This window comes from Epinephelus moara, chromosome 14, assembly GCF_006386435.1.
Source record: "Epinephelus moara isolate mb chromosome 14, YSFRI_EMoa_1.0, whole genome shotgun sequence".
Classification (NCBI taxonomy): domain Eukaryota; kingdom Metazoa; phylum Chordata; class Actinopteri; order Perciformes; family Serranidae; genus Epinephelus; species Epinephelus moara.
In genome coordinates, this window is record NC_065519.1 from 12,785,171 (window position 1) to 12,806,068 (window position 20,898).

The 20,898-nt window shown below is 42.5% G+C and overlaps 1 protein-coding gene across 3 annotated transcripts; it reads left to right on the plus strand.

Moving 5' to 3' along the window:
• Positions 1-1,319: 1,319 nt before the first annotated feature.
• LOC126400657 (serine/threonine-protein kinase PAK 2-like) lies at positions 1,320-19,735 on the plus strand. Of its 3 annotated transcripts, none has more exons than XM_050061541.1 (15): positions 1,320-1,554; positions 10,014-10,204; positions 10,302-10,408; positions 11,065-11,212; positions 11,301-11,317; positions 11,430-11,543; positions 11,659-11,782; positions 11,886-11,949; positions 12,091-12,139; positions 14,050-14,162; positions 14,284-14,401; positions 14,873-14,972; positions 15,067-15,263; positions 16,068-16,205; positions 16,666-19,735. In XM_050061541.1, exons 2-15 carry the CDS (start codon positions 10,030-10,032, stop codon positions 16,750-16,752), a joined length of 1,551 nt encoding a protein of 516 aa, XP_049917498.1. In that variant the 5' UTR covers positions 1,320-1,554; positions 10,014-10,029; the 3' UTR covers positions 16,753-19,735. The 3 variants fall into 3 exon arrangements, with proteins under 3 accessions (XP_049917498.1, XP_049917496.1, XP_049917499.1); XM_050061539.1 differs by lacking the exon at positions 1,320-1,554 and adding an exon at positions 6,813-6,969; XM_050061542.1 differs by lacking the exon at positions 1,320-1,554 and adding an exon at positions 9,655-9,776.
• Positions 19,736-20,898: the final 1,163 nt, after the last annotated feature.

The following is a 20,898-nucleotide window of genomic DNA, read 5'->3' on the forward strand; positions in this document are numbered from 1 at the left end:
GAATTTGAAGGCCAGGTCAACGCATTAAGCTCCTTGTCACATTCCTTGGGCCAACAGTTTTTACAGTGTGGCATGGCCCATTGTCCTGCTGGGGGCCCACTGCCATCAGGAAGTGCCATGAGGAAGGTGTTCTTGGTCCGCAACAGTGCTTGGGTGGGTGGAGCACGTCAAGTGTCATCCACCTGAATGCCAAGACCCAAGGTTTCCTATCAGGACAAGTAAATGTTGCTCAGTCTACAACATGCTGTCTCTTCTTTTGCTACAGTACAGCACAATTGGGTTTTTGTCTGTCAGATAAAACAAGCAGTCTGATACCTTGGGCTCAGGGAGATTGTGATCCCTCTCCCGCCTTTAGCTCATCCAAATCTCTGCCGCCAGAATCTTGACTCGTGCTAGAAAACATGACCACATCACACCAATCGTGGCTTTCCTACACTGGTTACCTGTTGCTTTTAAAATCAATTTTATTGATTACTTACAAAGCCCTGAGAGGCCTTGCACCAAGTTATATAACAGATCTTTTATTGCCCCATGTTCCTTCTCGCACCCTGAGATCCTCAGATGCATCTTTTCTTGTTGTTTAGAGGTCTAGGTTGCAGTCAGAGCTCCTTGACTTTGGAATGACCTGCCTGAGGAGATGAGGGCTGCAAACTAAGTTTCATCTATTAAATCACTTCGAAAACCTACTTGTTTGAAACTACCTTTTGGTGATTTTAACTGCTGGTGTGTGTTAATCTTGTTTTATTTGCTTTGTCTTTTATTTGGTTTTGTAAAGTGCTTTGTAACTGTGTTTTGAAAGGTGCTATGTAAATAAAGTTATCATAATTACCGTTAATAAGAATTTATTTATTTTAAAGATTTGTAACAGTATAAATGTGGACTTTTACATAGAAAGGCTTCGCTCATTTTCACAAAAATAAATTAAAAAATGGATAAATGAAATAAGATAAAATGTTTGTAGTAGTTAAGATCTCACAACTTTAAATTTAAGACTATTTAATGAATTTTAAGGCCTTATTGTTGTAACATTGTTGTTTAAGGACCTGTTGACACCCTGAAATTTGGAATAATAATCCAAAGATTAAGCAGCAATGCCACTTCATTTGTTGAAACCCCTATTGTTAAGTTTTAAAAAAAAAATCTATGTGCACTGTAGACTACGTAGACTTTCCTCTGAAAGTAGAATCGGCTTGTTTCCGGTGTTGTGTCCGTCTGCTTTAACGGTCCGACGGTGCACACAGACAGCAGCAGCATTGAGCGCTACGGAAGCCGTGAGGTTCCGGTTCCGATTCCTCCTCGCTACGACGTTCCGCTTCCTCCCCGCCAGGTTCCTCCCCGGGCCAAGCAAAGAGCCAGGCTCAGAGTCCTCGGGGGAGACAGACGAGCCTAAAGTGCTTGTGATTACAGGCGACATCGTTTTCACACCCTCGGGGAAGTTTGTGAAATCTCGGCGTCAAATCTGGGCTTTAAACGGAGTGAAAGTCAGCAGAGACGGGGAGGAGTTTCGGGAGTTTGGCCGGAGTGTGGTTGAGTTATTGCGGTTGACAACAACCGGTGAGTTCACATTTGCTCATTCAACACAGCCAATCAATTAGTTTGACTTATAAATTGCTTAATTTGCTAATAGTTGGTGACTGTTCACTTTATTTTGGCACAAGACGCGGTCAGACTGAGTGGCTTCTTCCTCTATAACCGCTGAGGAGACACTTTTCTAGGCTCTTTAAAGGATAAGGATTCATACCCGAGTGTTAGTGGGACTTGTGGCTTATTTTCTTTTTTTAAATTTAAAGTAATGGCAGTCTACTGCACAGGGACACTATAGTATTGTAATAACCGTGATATTAATACTGCATATCTTCAATAACAGCCAATAGAGTCTGGCCTGGTTTGATAAAATGTAAATTAATAACGCTGTCACTCTTATTCTGAACAACATCAAACATACAGTATAATGCCTGTGTAGCTACAGCACACAATTTTGTATTTTTTCAGTATAGGTGTAGCTGTCAGGGGGGGGACACAGGGGAAACGTCCCCTTTTATATTTAGTACATGTGCAATTGCTCCCCCCATTAAGAAAAAGACATAAAATCAAAAGAGAAATGCTGCTTAATAATCTGGGGAATTTAACTCCCTGGGTGACAACTCCTGGTGTGATCCTAGATTCAGATCTAAGCTTCAAGTCCCACATTAACAAGGTGACAAAAACATTTTTCCACCTCAGAAACACAGCTAAGGTACGACCATTTCTAACTGAAAAAGATGCAGAGGAATTGACTCATGCCTTTATTTCAAGCCGATTGGACTACTGTAACATGCTTTTTACTGGGCTTCCCAAAAAGCACCACTGAGAGACTTCACCTGATTCAAAACTCAGCAGCTCGGCTTTTAACCTGAACCAGGAGGAGAGAGCACATCAGGCCAGTCTTACCTGCTCTGCACTGACTTCCTGTTGCATTTAGAATTGATTTTAAGCTCCTCCTCCTTGTATACAAAGCCCTAAATGGGCTGGGATTGAGCTACATTGCTAACTCCCTTGTTAACTATTTGCCTCCAAGAACACTGCGATCATCCGCTGCTGGTTTATTGGAGGTTCCCAGTAACAGCTGGAGGAAAACTAGGGATGCAACCTTTGATAATTACGCCCCAAAGCTGTGGAACAAACTACCTATAGATGTCAGAAGATAGCTTGCTGAATATTTTTAAAGACAGCTAAAAACGTATCTGCTCACATTAGACTAGCTCTGACTTTGCAGGTCTGACACTTTCTTTTTACGCTTCATGCTGGCTGCTGCAACTCTAGTTCTGTTTTATGTCCATTCTGTCTATTTTCACGTGAAGCTCTCGGCGCTTATACTGCCCTCATTGTAAAGCACTTTGTGACACATTTCTTGTGTGAAAGGTGCCATACAAATAGAGTTTATTGTTATCATTAATACTAATAATAAAAAAGTAGCAGAGGACTTTTATTATGACAAAATAAAATACGTTTACGCCATAAATTGATGCAATAAAGACACCATTTCGTGTATAAAAATTCAACAGAATGAACAGAAATGACCACTTCTGCAGTAAAAGCAGTCAACTGGTTTGGAGTAGAAGCATTTAGAGGTACTCGAAAATGTATTATTGCCTGAAAATTGTACCCTAGTTTAGCTGTTACCACCTGCTACTTGCTAAATGTTATATACCTGCAGATTGTGGACAGCACATTTGTTTTCTTGGTAGTGTGAAGAAGGCTTTTAACAGCATTCAGACCTTCATATAGGAAGATAACAGACACTAGAATGGGACACCGTGAATTGTCTTCTGGGTTTCTTAAATCCTGTCTAAGGCCTTGCCTGCAAATGCTTCACATGACTGTATAAATCAGTGACAGTGATTCCTCAGTCCAGACCGGTAAACCTGCAGCTACACTGAACCAGCCTTTCATGCACCAGATCTTGAAGCTAACAGACTTTGACTGTGAGTCCTGAGGCTGGTTTTGTACCTGGTCCAAACTGTAGAGTCAAGTTCTGACAGCGACCCGGGACTTCAGGACGCCAGGTTGGTGATTTGATTGGTCCAAATGTTGACACAGGGGTGAGGCAGCTGTTTGAATAACAGGATAAGGTGTTCAAGTGTGGGTGTGCAGCTGCTGGGCAGTGTGTTTACGCTTCACTCACTGCCAGACCCATAATCAGTGAAGTGACTGTAGTGGGTGTGTGTGTGTGTGTGTGAACATATGTAGTACAAATGTGTGTCTGTCTGTGTGTATCTGTGTGTTTCTGTGTCAGTGAATGAAAGGGGGTAGAGTGTGTGTATGTGTGCTTGTGTGTGTCGGCTTCATCACTCCTTCCAGGAAGTCCTCTGCAGAATTTCCTTTTATAGAAGCCGAATACAAAAGGCTTGCTGTCCACTTCCTGTAAACAGCTCGGCGGCTGAGTTTGCCGCGCTCTGGTTGGCCGGCCCGCTCCTGTGACCCTCTGGGGCCCGGGGAGTTCCAGGATGAGGAAGTGGGCTTCCCCTGACGGCGGCCAGCCACAAGGAATAGAAAGTGCTCTGATGCACTGACAGAGGGGAGAATGAGGAATAGAAATAAAGGGAGAGGGGTGGCGATGATGAAAAGAGAGCTTCTGTGAATTGAGAACAGATGAGAGACGCAGTTGGACGCCATCTGGATGTGAAATAGCTCGTGTGGTAACCAAGCATGCAGAGTTTGGGGGAATAAATTAGAAAAAAGCACAGAGTCAGGAATGTGAAGGGAAAGTGCAGCCTGCAATTGGAAATGGAATGTATCCATTTCAACAGAGCTGAAACGCTTGCTATTCAGTTGACATAAAAATAACAACAATTTTGACAATCAATGAATCATATGGCTCATTTTTTGAAGAAAATCTGGCTACAGTACTGCAAATTGAGCCTCTGTTGGACAAAAAGGGTTGCGACTAACTATTATTTTCATTATTGATTCATCTTTTCTTGATCCTTTTGTCAATAAAATGTGTTTTTTATCTGACCAACAGTCTAAAAATCCAACGCTATCCAGCTTAGTTTCATGTATGAGGAAGAGAAGCATCAAATTCTTACATTTAAGAAGCATAACACCAGCAAATGTTCCAGCTTTTTTTGCTTGAAGGGCCCATATTTTGCTCACAGTTCTTACTCACATTTTGTGTTTCTGCTAGAACATGTTTACATACTTTAATGTTCAAAGCCTTCGTTTTTCTCACACTGTCTGAATATACCTGCCTTCTGTCTGAAACACTGTCTCTTCAAGCACCCTTCCCAAAAAAGCCCAGTCTGCCTGGATTGGTCAGTGTTTACGTGTCTTCCGCATCTGCACTCTCTGCATCTCTGCTCTATCGTTGTAGCTGAGGGAATGTAACGCCACTGTGGCTGCAGCTTCCATCTTTACAGAATGTTTAACTGGAACTGCATTGCTAGGTAACGGCTTCGGTCCATGTTTACTTCCTGTCAGCTGATACATTCCAAGACAAAATACAAAGGAACCCATTTAGAGTGCTAATGTTGTCAAGTTTTAAACGGTCTATATAGTACACTTGTGACAGCTCGTTTAAAGGCACAGTTTCTGAACACATTGCTCTGTGGATTTAGCATTTTGGTGCGTTCACAGTATTTACACAGCTCCTATTCCTGCTTTATAAGAAAGAAAAACATGGAAATCTGACTTTTTACAATATGGGACCTTTAAGAAATCATTTAAATTACAGGGAAGCCAAAATCTCAAGGCACAACTGTATTTATATCCGTGCACAATATCTCCTATAATGTGTGTTATAACTCTTATCACGACATAAGACAATAAAAATAAGACAAAATAAGACAGGTAGCTTCTCTTGTCTTTCAGTGGTAGGTCGTCTTCACTGGTGCTTCGTTGTAATTTGCTCCCTCCAAAAAAGCGACCCACTGTCCCACTCATTGCATTCTCCTTTTAAATGTTATCATCCCTCACACTGGCTGCCAATCAGGGCTTTTGATGTGTCACACACTTCCCACATGCAAACGGCAACAGATAGGTTCCCCGTGAAGGTTTTTTAAATTAGATTAAATTTAATCACATTTTCCAGCTAGAGTTTGCCTCTATTAGGACATGGGTGTGCACAACATTCTGATACAGTCAATCAAACATTCATTCATAACCTAGTTGAATGCCTAGCCTATATAGGCCCAGTTGAATATTGAATAATAATGTGTGGTTATCACAAAATCCCACGGCATACTATTTGAGAGCCACTGGACTAACTGACTCATCGATTAATTGACGAAACAATGTTTTTGGCTTGTGTTCCATTTATGATTTAGTCAAGTGGTTAATATGTCTGAGTTGTGAGCATTTCACATATGTTAAAATTAAAGTTTTTATTCAATTTATATGGTAAATATGTAGCTGGAGCCAGCAGCTGGTTACCTTGGATTAGCATAAAGACCGGAAACAGGGGGATCAGTTAGCTTGGCTCTGTTTAAAGTTTTTCTAGGGGACATGTGCCGAATTATTTATCTGCTGTGCCTGTAACTTCCTGGTGTCTCCGTAACAGGTCCCAGCCAAAATGTAGTGCGGCACATACCCCCCCTTAAATGCAGAATTGTCTTCTTTTTTTTTTTAACACTTTTATCTCAATGTTTTCAGGTTAAGCCAAGCTTACCACCTGCTAACTGCAGCTGCGTATTTACCACACAAACATCAGAGTGTTTTCACGTCATTTTCAACACTCTCATCCAGCCCTTGCTAAAAAGTGCATTTCCCTGACAAACTAGCTAATGAATTCATCAGTCGTGGCAGTAGTGCAAGGGTGTGTGTGTGTGGTTATACAAACGCACGAGCATGTAGCCCGCAGTGCCGATGTGCACCTGCCTGCTCCCCTCAAAGTTTTTTTTTTTTTTCTCTACTACACTCAGCAAGCTTAGCTCGAAGCTACATGAAAGATGTTCCAGTGCTCACAATGGAACCCCTGTTGGTGTGGGGAGTGTGTGTTTTAGGGCAGGGAATGAGGAGGAGCCTTGTGTGTGTGTGTGTCTGTGTGTGTGAGAGATGAACAGGGGCATACGCCCAACCCCTGCAGCCCTGCAGCTATGGAATTCCTTCTGAGAGACAACTTGTTACAGCCTGGCCAGCCAGCACCCAATGTTCAGTCCAACACACACACACACACACACACACACACACACACACACACACACACACACACACACACACACACACTGACTTCGAAAATGCACATTAAGGCTGGACTGGGTCTAATTTTATCCTGCTGGGGCAAGAATACACTTGTCCCATCCAAGATCACTGAGGAATGAGGCAGCCTGCTAAGACCTGCCTTTAGAGGAGAGACATAGGGGTAAGGAGGAAACAGTAGGAGCTAAGTAGATAAATGAGCACAGGAGAAAGAGGAGCATACACTCACTGGGAATACAAGAGTTTTTATTGTTTACCTGGTCTTCTGTTAGACGCAGAAGAGGCAACAAACAGGTGAGGACTTAGCGGCTTATATGAAAGAGGCGAATGCATTGAAAAGGCGTTTGGGGGCATGAAGAGGCCTTAGGGGAGTGTTTCATGTTCTGTATGTGGACTAGCTCATTGGGTTGTGTTTTTATAATGATATGCCACGTTGGAATTTTGGAAGTTTGATCAGCTTATGTGATTTAAGTTGTGAAAAGCCACTACAGGTCGCCATCCTGTGACTCAAAATGATTGCACAGTAGAGTGAGTAGCAGTGATAGCTTCCATCACGAAGCGTCAGACTCACAGTACATTGAATGTTTCTGAAATTATGCAGGGAGGGGAGCAATTCAGCCTCGATTTAAGCTAGTGCTGATGTGGCGTCTGCTTGCAGCCTGAGGGCTCGGTTATTACACAGGGCTAATCAGCTTGTGTAAAATGGCTTCTTGTGATAACCTCAAAGGCCCATTGTCGTGTGTGTTGGTTAATGTGTCAAGGAAAGAAGTCTGTGTCATGATATCTTCGCAGGTGGAGCAGCCTGTGTTTTGTAACAGAGGTGAGTCAGGCCAGCAGAGTCGTTTCAGACGGGAGGATTTCTAAGTGAAGAAGAGGTCATAGGCATACCTACTGTACCTGAGCCACGTCTTTTACCCGGGTTTAATATGTGGTGTGTCATTGGTGGTCAGACACAGGAAGTGAGGAAACCTTTGTTTGCTTCCTGTTTCCCGTCTGTGATGTCACCAAGAATGCAGGCTGCAGCTCCAAGTCGACCAAACTGCTTGCTCTGCAAGACTGGCAGAGGTGCTTTGGTGCGAGTGTGTCTGTGTGTCTGTGTGTGTGTGCGCATGTGTGTCTACAATCTCACCATATTAGGGTAATAGACAACTCTCAGAGTGTCTACCAGTGGAGGGAGAATGACTGAAAACAATAAGAACAAATACAACAATGTTAGAATACGTCATTATAAATTAAAAATCCAATTTAATGTGCAAAAACAAGCCACAAGGATTGGAATCCACTGGTTTAATATGCAACAAGTCATTGTGTTTTATAAGCTTCTCATATGTAGTGAAGTGGCTGAGGTGGCAAGTACATGTACTTTAAAATTGCCCTTAAAGGGACAGTTCACCCCAAAATCAAAAACATATTTTCCCTCTTACCTGTAGTGCTGTTTATCAGTCTAGATTGGTTTGGTGTGGGCTGCAGAGTGATGGAGATATCGGCCTGTGACATGTCAGCCTTCTCTCAGGGTTCTTTCAGACCTAGAGTTGTCTTGCTTTGGTCCGAATCAGGGATTAATTTTGTCACAAAGTTGTATAATTGCCTAGAGTTGGTTTGTGTTCTCACGGCAGCATTTACAAGCGGACCAGATCAAATGCCTTGTGTGAGATAGCTGCTTTTGATTGGTCAGAATTTCCATGCGGGAAAAATCCAGGAAGTAAACAAAACGTTGAAGAAGAGTTCACTTGCAAGATAAATGTGACATTTTCTAATGTCACAATGGAGGGACAACTACGCAGGTTGATTTTAGTGCTGCTCATCGTGGACTATATTGCTGTCATTGTTCATTTTAGTCAAACCATACAGTTTGAAAACGAGGCGCGGCTCCAACTAGAAAACAATGTTTTGATGCATTGGATGTGCTGAATGTACATATTAAGGCAGTACAGGAGGAGGTGCACATTAATAATCCTCCAGGACTGTAACATGCTCATGTTTAACCCAAACAATGTGTCATGTGACTGCAGTTGGTTCGGATCCAGGTCGGAACACGTTCTCACCACAAATGAACCGCACCAGAGTTCGTTTGTAACCAAGACTGAGACCACCTCTTCAAGAAGGTCTCAGCACGGTTGTTTTGGTGCACACCCGAATGCGAATGCTGTGTTCACACCTGCCCAAATGAGCAGCACTTAGGGGGCAAAGCAACTGGAGTTCGATTGAACCGAACCAAACAGGGCAGGTGTGAAAGCACCCTCAAACATAATGGAATTAGATGGCACTCGACTTGTGGTGCTCCGGTCGCTCAAGATAATCCACAGACCTTGTTGTGAGCAGTTTCATGTAGGAGCTATTTTCTCTCTGCAGAACTACATCCGCCAATTGCATCACTGCGAAGAGGGAAGTGTGCATTTATACATGGACGAGATGCTTGTCACAGCATGAGATGTTAACATTAATGGCGTCCTCCTCGGCTGAGCTGTAACGTTTGCTAGCTCAGTTGGTGCTGGGTGAGCTCGCAGTAGATGCATCTTTCCTTCTGCGTGGTGATTTGGTTTGCAGGTGTAATTCGGCAGAAAGAAAATAGTTCCTACATGAAACTGCTCACAACAAGGTCTGTGGATTTTCTTGAGTAACCAGGTCATGATATCTAGAAAGAGACAATGCTGTTGAGTTGAGCACCACAAGCCGAGTGTCATATGAGTTATATATCCACGATCAAAACAATCTAAACTGATAAGTAGCACTACAAGTAAAAGGGAATACGTATTTTTTAATTTTTGGGTGAACTGTCCCTTTAAGCTCAGTATCTGTCTACGTTTCTGATGTTTCACTCTACCCAGCCTTTTCTGTCTTATTAAACTGTTCTTCACTCCTCTCCCTTTAATTCCAGTCGTCATATCATTCTCAGTCTCACACTCACTCGTAGACTCTCTCTCTGCCTCTCTTTCTCTCTCTCTCTCTGCCTCTTTTCCTTCCTCATTCATGTGTAACCGTGAGCGAGACTCAACACGTCACTTTGCCCATTCAGAGTTGCTTCCTGTTCACACTCTCTGTTCCCTTCGCTCCAACACTCGGTGCTGACCCACAAACTGTGGCATGGATGGATTAGCTAGGTCTGTGTGAGTTTTTCTTCAGTTGTTGTTGACTTGTTTCTTTCTCTGTCTGTGCAATGTAGGCTAACCTGTATTTCTCAGTAGTGTTTTTGGCTAACGTGTAGCTTTGACAAGCATTGTGAAATCTCAAAAAAAAAAAAAAAAACAGGAAGAGGTGAGCCAGTGATTGAGTGTGCGACCGACTTACTGTTGTTCTGGTATGCATTGTCAACCGTGCGTCTTGTTCCATCTGTGCAGGTGTACGTGTGTGTAGATGTGTGACAGCGGAGTGTGTGAGGACAAGCCCCCCGCCCCCCCTGTCAGGATGAGCAGCCAAGGAGGAGCCAAGGACCCCCAGTCGGCCAATCACAGCTCTCGGCCGCTGCCCTCTGTGCCGGAGGAGAGGAAGTCCAGAAACAAGATCATCTCCATGTTTGCCTCTGAGAAAGGTAAGAGAAGTGAAGGCTATACACGTATCTTACAGTAAAAGAAACCACACATAACAGTGGATGACCAGCGATGTTGACCCTTGACCTTTACCTGCAGGAGGCAGGAAGAAGGACCGGGACAAGGACAGGCCTGAGATCTCCTCCCCGTCGGACTTTGAACACACTATCCATGTGGGTTTTGATGCTGTCACTGGAGAGTTCACTGTAAGTATCTGACCACAAGCCTGTGCAATGTGCCTGTATATATTTGTGACATTTTTACAGACCAGCTATTAGAGTGAAAGGGGGAGAAACAGGGAGGATGTCATGCAGCAAAGGCAAAGGGTTGGAATCAAGCCTACAGCCGCTGCTGTGGTACCACGGCTTCATGACACCGGTTATCTAGACAGACAGTGTTAGGGGTAGTGAAGCCAGCTAACCAAAAGATATCCAGGGTATGTTGAACTTGCTTTGTAGAAGAGGCTGGTCTGTGTAGCTTGACTGGTTAGCTTAGCTTAGCATAAACACTGGAAGCAAGTCTCACTAATATCCAGCTACTGTATGAGAATCATATCAATCTAGTCATCTAACTCTCCATGTGTATTTCCCAAAGGGTCAGACCATTGAATTGTCATAATATCTCATCTAGTACAGGCCTCAGTAATGTGTAAATAGTTGCTAGGAAACATCCTGAGCTCTGTCCAATTAGTATGATCAAATATGTAAACAGGAAGTTGCTGTACATCACTGTCAAAAGTGGACACAAGGCTACAGGAGCTCCCCCACACGCTGCTTGGGTGTGCGACTGCTATATTTTGTTCTCTTTGTTCAATAGGTAGATTACTGTGTCTGTTTTTCACTATGTGTGTTTGTTTGTCCAGGGTATGCCTGAGCAGTGGGCCCGTCTCCTTCAAACCTCCAACATCAGTAAGTCGGAACAGAAACAGAATCCTCAGGCCGTCCTCGACATTCTCAAGTTCTACGACTCCACCAGTGGGAAACAGAAATACCTCAGCTTTTCCGCCTCGGGTGAGTTTTCTTTTTGCGCAGCAGATGAATTAAAGCCCAGTGTTGTAAGTGCGCGGACTCATTTGTTCTTACGCTTTGTGTCTTTCAGATAAAGACTCGCAGTCGGTGAGAGGTTCCTTTCATCACTTCCAATCTCATTCATGAAATTGCACTGAATACATTCAGCATTCAGCGTCACGTTTCTGACTGTTTAAAATGCGTATGTTTGCCGTTGCAGCCAGGCAAGCAGGGTACAGCGACCTCCCCATCAGGCGGCAAGGATGGAGATGATGATGACGATGACGACACACCTCCTCCAGTCGTGGCACCGCGGCCAGAGCACACAAAATCAGTGAGTCAGGACAAAAAGATTGTGACTGTTACCCCGAGCAAGCTGAATATCCAAAGGCAAAAGGAAAATACCACGTGAGGTCAGTATTACTGAAAATGTTCCTGTGTTTTGTCAGGTGTACACGAGGTCGGTGATAGACCCGATCCCAGCTCCAGAGGTAGACAGTGCCTCTAAAGCAGCTGACAGGCAGAAGAAGAAGGGCGGCAAGATGACCGACGAGGAGATCATGGAGAAACTCAGTATGTTACACAGATGCAAAACTGGAAATGACACATCACAGGCAGAGCTGCATCTATTTTTGGCTCCAGTAGAGCTGACTTAACTATTTTTCATGACTTTTAGGAACAATTGTCAGCATTGGAGATCCTAAGAAGAAATACACTCGCTATGAAAAGATTGGCCAGGGGTGAGTCAGGATTCCGGATAATATAAACATTGAAATCGGCAGGAATTTGATGCAGGCTGTTTATTGGGTTGCTCCTCCACATTGACCAAAAGGAGGAAGTTGTGAAAGGTTATTTAATCTCTCACTGTTCGTCTCTTTCAGGGCATCTGGCACAGTTTACACAGCCATAGATGTTGCCACAGGACAAGAGGTAAGGTTACATCATCCTGTATCTCTTCCACTACAAAAGTCATGTTAGTTTTCCCTCAGCTTAATGATGAGGCTGGGCTGAACTGTGGAAAAAAATTAGCGGGGGTTGTGTTGTAGGAGCACATTTTAGCAACAGAAGTAAGTGGAAGAATCGCTGTAGGTTGAAGTGCTGATCTCGTTATATTACTGTGCTCTTGGCATTTAAAGGTCAACCTATAGCATGATAGTCACTTAGAGGAACTACTGCAGTCTGGAGAAGTTGCTTTTTTTAAATACAGATATTTTACCTGGGAAACCACCTCTATTCAAAATGCATTCTAAAAACCTAATTAATCTATTAGGGCTGTGTATTGGCAAGAATCTGGTGATAAGATGTGAGGTGACAATGCTAACCACTGCACCACCATGCCGCCAATAATATAATAACTAGTCCATACCCATTGAGTTCACAGTTGCCCACGTACAGTCTCACATGGTGTGTGCCAAGAGGGAACTTTAGATATTGGTCCCTAGATTATGTTCACCGAGTTTCATGCAGATCGGTCAAACTTCCTAGGAAGAGATCAATTTTAAGTGTTTTGCAAAAAATTCAAAATGGCGGAAAATCTATATAACCGGAAGTTATGGGTTCAAAATGGCGGAAAATCTATATAACCGGAAGTTATGGGTTGTTGAGGCAAATTTGTTCCTCATGACGAGAGGCATCTCTGTGCAAAGTTCCATGTCTCTACAACATACAGGGCATGAGATATGCCCATTCAAAATTTGCAATTTCATCGGTTGCTATAGTGCCCCCCTTTGGCCAATTGATGTAATATTGCTTAATTCGCATCCTCCCATGACCCTCTACCACTGTGCCAAATTTCACATGGATTGACCAAGTCAGTGAGGAGAAAAACATGGGACAGACGCACGCACAAACAGAGTTTCCGACATTATATAGTAAGATAGCCCAATGAGAGAAAAAAAGCCTCATGTAACCACCTCAGTTGGAAGAGACTGGTCTGATCCGGCACAATCAGAAGGGATTTTCAATCCTGTTGAGAGGGGTGGTGTAAGCTTTGAAAAATCCTTTTAGTAGGAAAGAATTAGCACCTAATAATCATGTTAACTCTTAATCTGAGCTCTCTGGTTGAGTTAAATATATACTTTATGCTCATGTTTATCCCATGTGGGGGTAACATCAGGTGACACTGACATGAAAGGCCACAACAGCTGTTTCTACGAGCCTCCCTCTGCTGATAGTGTCAGAGAATCATTCATCAATTCATAAAATATTTAGCGCTCTGCTAGTGCTCATGTTCTTATGTGAGTGTTGTGATGTATAAATGTATTCTTTGATTTCAAAACAGTAATCTTATGTAACGGTGTTGCTACATGCTGCAATTTGGAGTCACTGGACATAACAATCGTCCGTTACTACGAGACGTTTAGGGAACATCAGTAAATGGTAGTGCCTAGCAGTAGTTTGCATGTGAGGTGTTTACGGGACATCTCTAATTTGTAGCTTCAGGAAATACACCTCTGTTACTTACTACTAAATTGTATTAACAGGCAGACACACATCTTCTTCTTCAATACTTTATGTATTGAATGAATTAAATTTCTCAATAAGGTCAGGGGGAAAAAAAGTCTCCTTATGTTATATTCTAATCAAATGCTTAGTGACATGTAAACACATCTTTTCAGATCACTTTATTTAGCGTCACTGTAAGCAGTTTTAATTTCTAATCAGATGATCTCAATTAGATTGAAGGAACATTTTCCATGTAACCACAGCTTGTGTTTTCTCTCCGCAACTTTACATCTTCTGAATTTGACAGTCCAAATTTCGGGAATTTAAAAGTACGCTAAAGGCAAGTGAATTAGTAGGACCTCGGTACCACATTAACAGGATGTTGTGTTCTGCAGGTGGCCATCAAACAGATCAACTTACAGAAGCAGCCGAAGAAGGAGCTGATCATCAACGAGATCCTGGTCATGAAGGAGATGAAGAACCCCAACATTGTCAACTTCGTAGATAGGTAACCCTGACCTAACGCACACGGTGCAGGCAAACATACTATACTACTTTACAACTGTAAACTGTACGTTGACTATTTCATGGATTTGATTGTGTGTGTGTGTGTGTGCGTGCGTTTTTAGTTTCCTCGTAGGAGACGAGCTTTTCGTGGTGATGGAGTACCTGGCTGGTGGCTCCCTAACTGATGTTGTGACGGAGACGTGCATGGACGAGGCTCAGATCGCAGCCGTCTGCAGAGAGGTAGGATTCTTTACAGACAACTGAGCTTACAAAAAATGTATAAAAACACGTATCACATAATCCAAGTCACATGGATCCAGTAAAGGGCTCAGTACAGAACAATGGAACACTTTCTTCTTTTACATATGACAGTACGGTCGGCTTACATCCTCACGTGGCTCATTTATTGACCAGAGCCCACATTTATCAAGCATCTTAGAAAAAGAAAAGCTTTGTGTACATTCCGTAACTTACAGAGACATTTTGTGTGAACCATTGAGGTCTGTTACATGCTTTTCCTTCCTTATTTAGATTTTTATTTAACGTTTGAAGCCTGATTTGTTTACATCCATGTTTACTAGCTTGCAGTGTCTTTGTCTTCCCTTCTTTTGCTGGCATACTGCTGTGTTCCTTTGCGCGTTACTGTCACCTGTAGGAATGTGTATCACATCACATGTGCACATGCTAACTGTCCTCCTCCTCTGCGTCCAGGTCCTTCAGGCTCTAGAGTTTCTTCATGCCAACCAGGTCATCCACAGAGATATCAAGAGTGACAACGTATTGCTGGGGATGGATGGATCAGTCAAACTTAGTGAGTGGGAGCGCACTTTTTTTTTATTTGCATGTGTACTGTTAATTTTAACTGTGCTGCTGATCTCAATGGGTGTTTCTTTTTCTCTCCGCAGCTGACTTTGGCTTCTGTGCCCAGATCACCCCAGAGCAGAGCAAACGTAGCACCATGGTGGGGACCCCGTACTGGATGGCTCCAGAGGTGGTGACCAGGAAAGCTTACGGGCCCAAAGTGGACATCTGGTCTCTGGGGATCATGGCCATAGAGATGGTGGAGGGAGAGCCTCCATATCTCAACGAGAACCCTCTCAGGGTGAGTGTGTGCTGGGAGAAAGAACGGACGAGTGGCTGTTTTGGTGTTTGTAAGTCCAAATGATAATTTTTACATGTCAGAAAAATGCCCATCACTATTTCTCTGAGCCCAAGCTGACGGCTTCAAATTGCCTGTTTTTAATCACGAAGATAATCTGAATTAAATTTGAAATAATAAACTCCTTAAATCTGAGATGCTGGAACCAGCAAATTTTGGCATTTTTGCTTATAAAAATTAAATAACAATAATAATTAGTGAGCTTTCAAGATGCTGGTAGGTTGATTTGAGCTAAACTAAATTGGCTTTAGCTTTATATTTACCAAACAGATATGAGAGTGAAATTAATCCTCTCATTTAACTCTTGTCAAGTAAACAAATAAACACATGTCCCAAAATCTTGGAACTATTTCTTCACTTCCAATGATAAAGTAGTGCGTAGTTTAGTAAATGCTTACAACTACTGATTATTTTCATCGTCAGTAAATTTGGCGATTATTTTCTTGATTAATCTGTGAGTTGTTTGGTCTTTTAAGTGTCAGAAAATGGTGAAAAATGTTGATCACAAGACATTCGAGGACGTCGTCTGACCTTCATAAATGTCTTGTTTGTCCATAACCCAAAGATATTCAGTTTATTGTCATAGAGGAGCAAAGAAACCGGAAAATATTCCCATTTAAGAAGCTGGAATTTGTCATTTTTCGTTATCTGTCAGATGTTAGTAAAAGTCTGTAAAAGGAAGAACGTTGGAATGCTTAAAGGTTATATCACACCGCTCTTCTTACCATGTTTTTGCGCTCGTCTTAGGCATTGTATTTAATCGCCACCAACGGGACTCCTGAGCTGCAGAGTCCAGAGAAGCTGTCTCCCGTCTTCAGATCCTTCCTGTCCCGCTGTCTGGAGATGGACGTGGAGAAACGAGGATCAGGCAGAGAACTGCTGCAGGTAGAAGAGGCCTACACACTCACACTGAGCCTCGATACGTGAATATGAATATGTGAATATGTTAAAACTACAGTTGGTAACTTTTTAAAAACAGACTTTGTGTCATATTTGCTGACACAGTCACTATATCCTGAAAGAAGCATGAGACAGATAAAGGACAGAGACACTGTCAAACTAGGCAGCGCCGATTAAATATGAATCAAGATTCTGTTACTGTGTTGCCTATTTCTCACCTCAGATGTTTTAGAAACTTATTTTAGTGTACTGTTTAGCTGTAAAAAGAGAAAGTTTGTAAACTGGCTGCCGTGTTGGAATCAGTTGAGTAGAGCATGCCCCACCAGCTGGACCAGCGTTCTCACGACCCTAGAGCAAGAGAATGGTGCATTTGTGCTTGGAAAATGACACGTTTCCTCAACTTATTTTATTAAATGTGTTCTGTCCTTTGTCCGTCTGTCTGCAGCACCAATTCCTGAAGCTGGCCAAGCCTCTGTCCAGCCTCACCCCGCTCATCCTGGCAGCCAAGGAGGCCATGAGGAGCAACCGCTAGATCCCAGTCTCTAAAGACTATAAGAGCTGACGCCAATGAAAGCCAAACCAGCCAACATCTTCTACTGGTCTACATATGATGGCTGTCAGCACCCTGCTAGTGTTTTTTTTTTATTTTTATTTTTATTTTTCAAAGGGTCACAAAATGCCTCGCCACTCCTCCCAGTGTTTCTATATTGATGCCAGATTTATCTTACCTTCTGTGCCTTGTTCTAAAGCCGCGAACAGCCATAATGTGTTTTCTACTTGTTGCAGCCAGAGCACGTGTGTGTTGGCGATGTTGACACTGGTTACTACAGTATGCATACTAGGAATGCGGAATCACGGTTGCCAAGTTCCACGACTCTTTGCACACTAAAGGCCAAACACACAAATGATCTTATCGTCTAACCAGCAGCTCTGGGAGGCATTTTGGTTTGATAAAAAGATGGCGAAGATAGTCAGGCCTGCAAACTGCATTGGTGCGAGAAGTGGCGGGATGTGCAAACCATCCTCCTCGGTTTTACTGGGTTGTTTTCATTTGTCGTCAAGCTGTTTTTTTTATTTCCTCGTCAGACATGAAAGTATGCTTTTTATAAGTTTGTACAAGCAAGTTTTAGTGCTGATTTTCTCAGTGAATTACTCTTAGACTCAGACAAAAAAAACGTCTCCTCTAACTTAGCCCGTTAGGGACTACTTTTAGCCTCAGGATGATTTGGGAATAATAATAATCTTTTAAGAAATTGTAGCAGAAAAAAGTTTTATGACATGAGTAAACTTGTTCGCCAAGAGAGATGAATATTGGAGCCTGTTTATACCTGGTATCAAAATACATTTTTGTGATCTGAACATAAGTGGACAGCTGAGACACACTGCCAGTCACACCAGTGTCTAGCTGGTCCAGCTCATGGACATATTAAGAGAACTGGATACAGTGTTGGAGGCAAGGCCCCATTTATTCCTATGACAGCTGCTCAGTGGCGATTGAAGCCAAAAAAGCTCAGTTGCCGCGGTGTGGGGTCCATAAAACAAACACACTATAGAGTAAAGGTGGGCAAGTGTGGCTGGGCAGCTAACTTCCGGTTTAACCATCTGATGAGTTGAATAGGTGTAAAAATGATTAAATCTTCTCGACTTTTGAAATGTATCAGACCACATGGATCAAATCCTGATTGTGAAATGAGTCACTGATTTACAGACGTCTCCTTCGCACTGCAAGTCTGTGGGAAAAAGGCTTTTGGGCCCCATGACATCCTTGAAGCTGTAATTCCACGTTTGGCCACTTTGTAAAATTGACTTCAAAGCCCTGCGCTGCTCCTGGGGGCTTGTTCCAGCTGACCACTTATGTTCAGATTTTATTCCTGCCTACACCACTTTTGCTAGAAGGTCATAGGGTCCCGTGCACACTCAATACATCCACACTCTCGCTAGCTGCTTGTTAGTCACATCAGCGGTTGTGTCGGTACAACTGGAGACATCGCAGTCAGCGAAATTCAACATGTCTCCTTCTGTGCGGCAAAACGATAGACGTTCATGCAACACCTCGTCCAACTCCTTGTGAAATGAGAGAGCTTTTGCGCGCTGTCACCAAAACAACCACCACGTCCCGTGCTGATGACGTAGGCGAGTCCTTGTGGGGGACACACTAGGACGCATTAGCATTTAAACTTCAAAAGATAGGTGGTCAAATGTGTCTCAGACCACCTCAGCAAGTGGTTTGAGTGATCGGATTAAAGCGCTGTCCACTTGTTATCGGTTCACCCAAGATGCTTGTTAAGACCAGGTATAAAGAGGCTCTTGGTGTGTGGAGAGACTGGAACCTTTGCAACTGGTTTCTATGGTTTCTGTTGCTATGATTACACATGTGCATTCTGACAGGGTCCAATAGTTTTGCAAGGGGCATGGGAAACTAAAGCATGCCTGTGCTGTGCTGTGGCCCACAGCATGGGACAGTGCAGTCTTTGTGCAGCGGAAAAGCCATATCAGTGTGTCCTTGTCTGACTCTGTATCTCAACCATTCCAGTCAAAGGAATGGGATTCAAGTTTTTGTGCATGGAACTTTCAATTATTTTTTGATTTTAGATAAAAATGTCCGGATTCTTTTCTGTTGTGGGGTTCAACCCTCCGGTGGCAGCTTCGCCAGGCACCAAAATACACTATCATGACCTTGACTCAGACTTCACACACCTCTGCTATCAAACTCTCTGTGCAGGCTCCTCTGCAAACTATGCAAACCCAATCTGAACACTCTGATGTTTCTTCTAGATGTACTGTTCATCTCTAGCTGTGCCTTCTAAAATAGACACGTTACTGTCGGCGCGTTGGTGCGAATACAACGCAAATACTGTATGAATCTGTCTGTCTGAATGTGTCGAACTGGAGGAAGACTTTTGCATTTTTTGTATATTATGTATTGGTGATTTTTTTTAACAGCTCTTAAAAACATATGTATATCATTGTTTTATATTTGTAACTAACAAAACAGAAGACAAATGTGGGTTTTTTTTCAGCTTGTTTTGTGTACCAATTCATCCTCAGTTCCCTGAATTGTTTGATCGTGGACTCCAAACCATTAAATGTATCGATAAGCCTGAGAAAATTGAGATCCAGACCTGAGTCAAGCAGTATTTGGAAATGATGTTTCTAACCTGTTTGGAGTACCAAATGAGTTTGGTTTATACCTCTTTTTCTAGCAGGTTTAGACAATCACTGGAAAGCATTTGAAACATTTACTACATGTGCCTTTAACACATGCATGATGCAGCAAATCCCACTCGTATGGTACTCAACAGGTTGACACACATACTGTGTACAAATACTATTAACAGGCTGGAATACACTGTTATGTGGCTTTTGACCAGAACACACATTCCAGTTATGTGTTTAATATGAATGATTGAAGAGCTTAAAATGAATGTGTTGTTGTTGATCATGAAACCATGAGCTTCTGGTGTTGAATATCATCCATATAGTACGTAAATTATTATTAAAGGTGGACCGAAATAGGTTTGTGTCTGGATCGCTGAGCGGGCCTACTGGGCTGAGGAGCCCAAGGGGTCAGGGGGCCCCAGGGCCAGAGCTTGTGTGTGAAGTTTGTCTTGGAAAATCAAACATTTATAATGGGATGCATGTAAAGACACAAAATTACCAATAAGAGACACAAAACAACTACTAGTCACAAAATGACTGCAAAGACACATGATGACCACAAAGAGACAGAAAATCCATAGAGACACAAATCAACTTCAAAGAGTCGTGAAACATCCATAGAGCCTATAAAAAGAAGCATAATGGCCACAACGAGACACAAATCAGCTTCAAAGAGTTGTAAAACAACCATAATGACCACAAAAGGATGAATAATGACCACAGGGAGACATAAAACAACTTCAAAGAGACACAAAATGACCAGAAAGAAAGACAACAGGAGCACAAAGAGACACAAAATTACCACAGAGACACAAATCAACCTCAAAGTAGTAAAACCTCCATAGAAACTACAAAAAGAAGCATAATTAGCACAAGGAGATACAGATGAACCTCAAGAGTTGTAAAACTAACATTAAGACTACAAAAAGATGTATGATGACCACAAGAAGACACAAAACAACTTCAATGAAACACTAAATGACCACAAAGAGACAAAACAAGCTCAAAGAGACACCAAACAACCACAAAGAGACACAAGACAGCCACAAAGAGACACAAAACTACCTCAAATAGACACAAAATGACGACAGAGACACAAATCAATCTCAAAGAGTCATAAAACATCCATAAAGACCACAAAAAGAAGCATAATGGCCACAAGGAGACACAAGTCAACTTCAAGAGTTGTAAAACAACCATAACAACTACAACAAGATGAATAATGACCACAAAATAACTTCAAAGAGACACAAAATGACCACAAAGAGACAACACAACCTTGAAGGGACACCAAATGACTACAAAGAAAGACAGCAGGACCACAGAGACACAAAATGACCACAGATACACAAATCAGCCTCAAAGTAAAACATCCATAAAGACTACAAAAGAAGCATAATGACCACAAAGAGACACAAGACAGCCACAAAGAGACAACACAACCTCAAAAAAGACACCAAACAACCACAAAATGACCACAGAGACACAAATCACCTTCAAAGACATGAAAAGTACATTG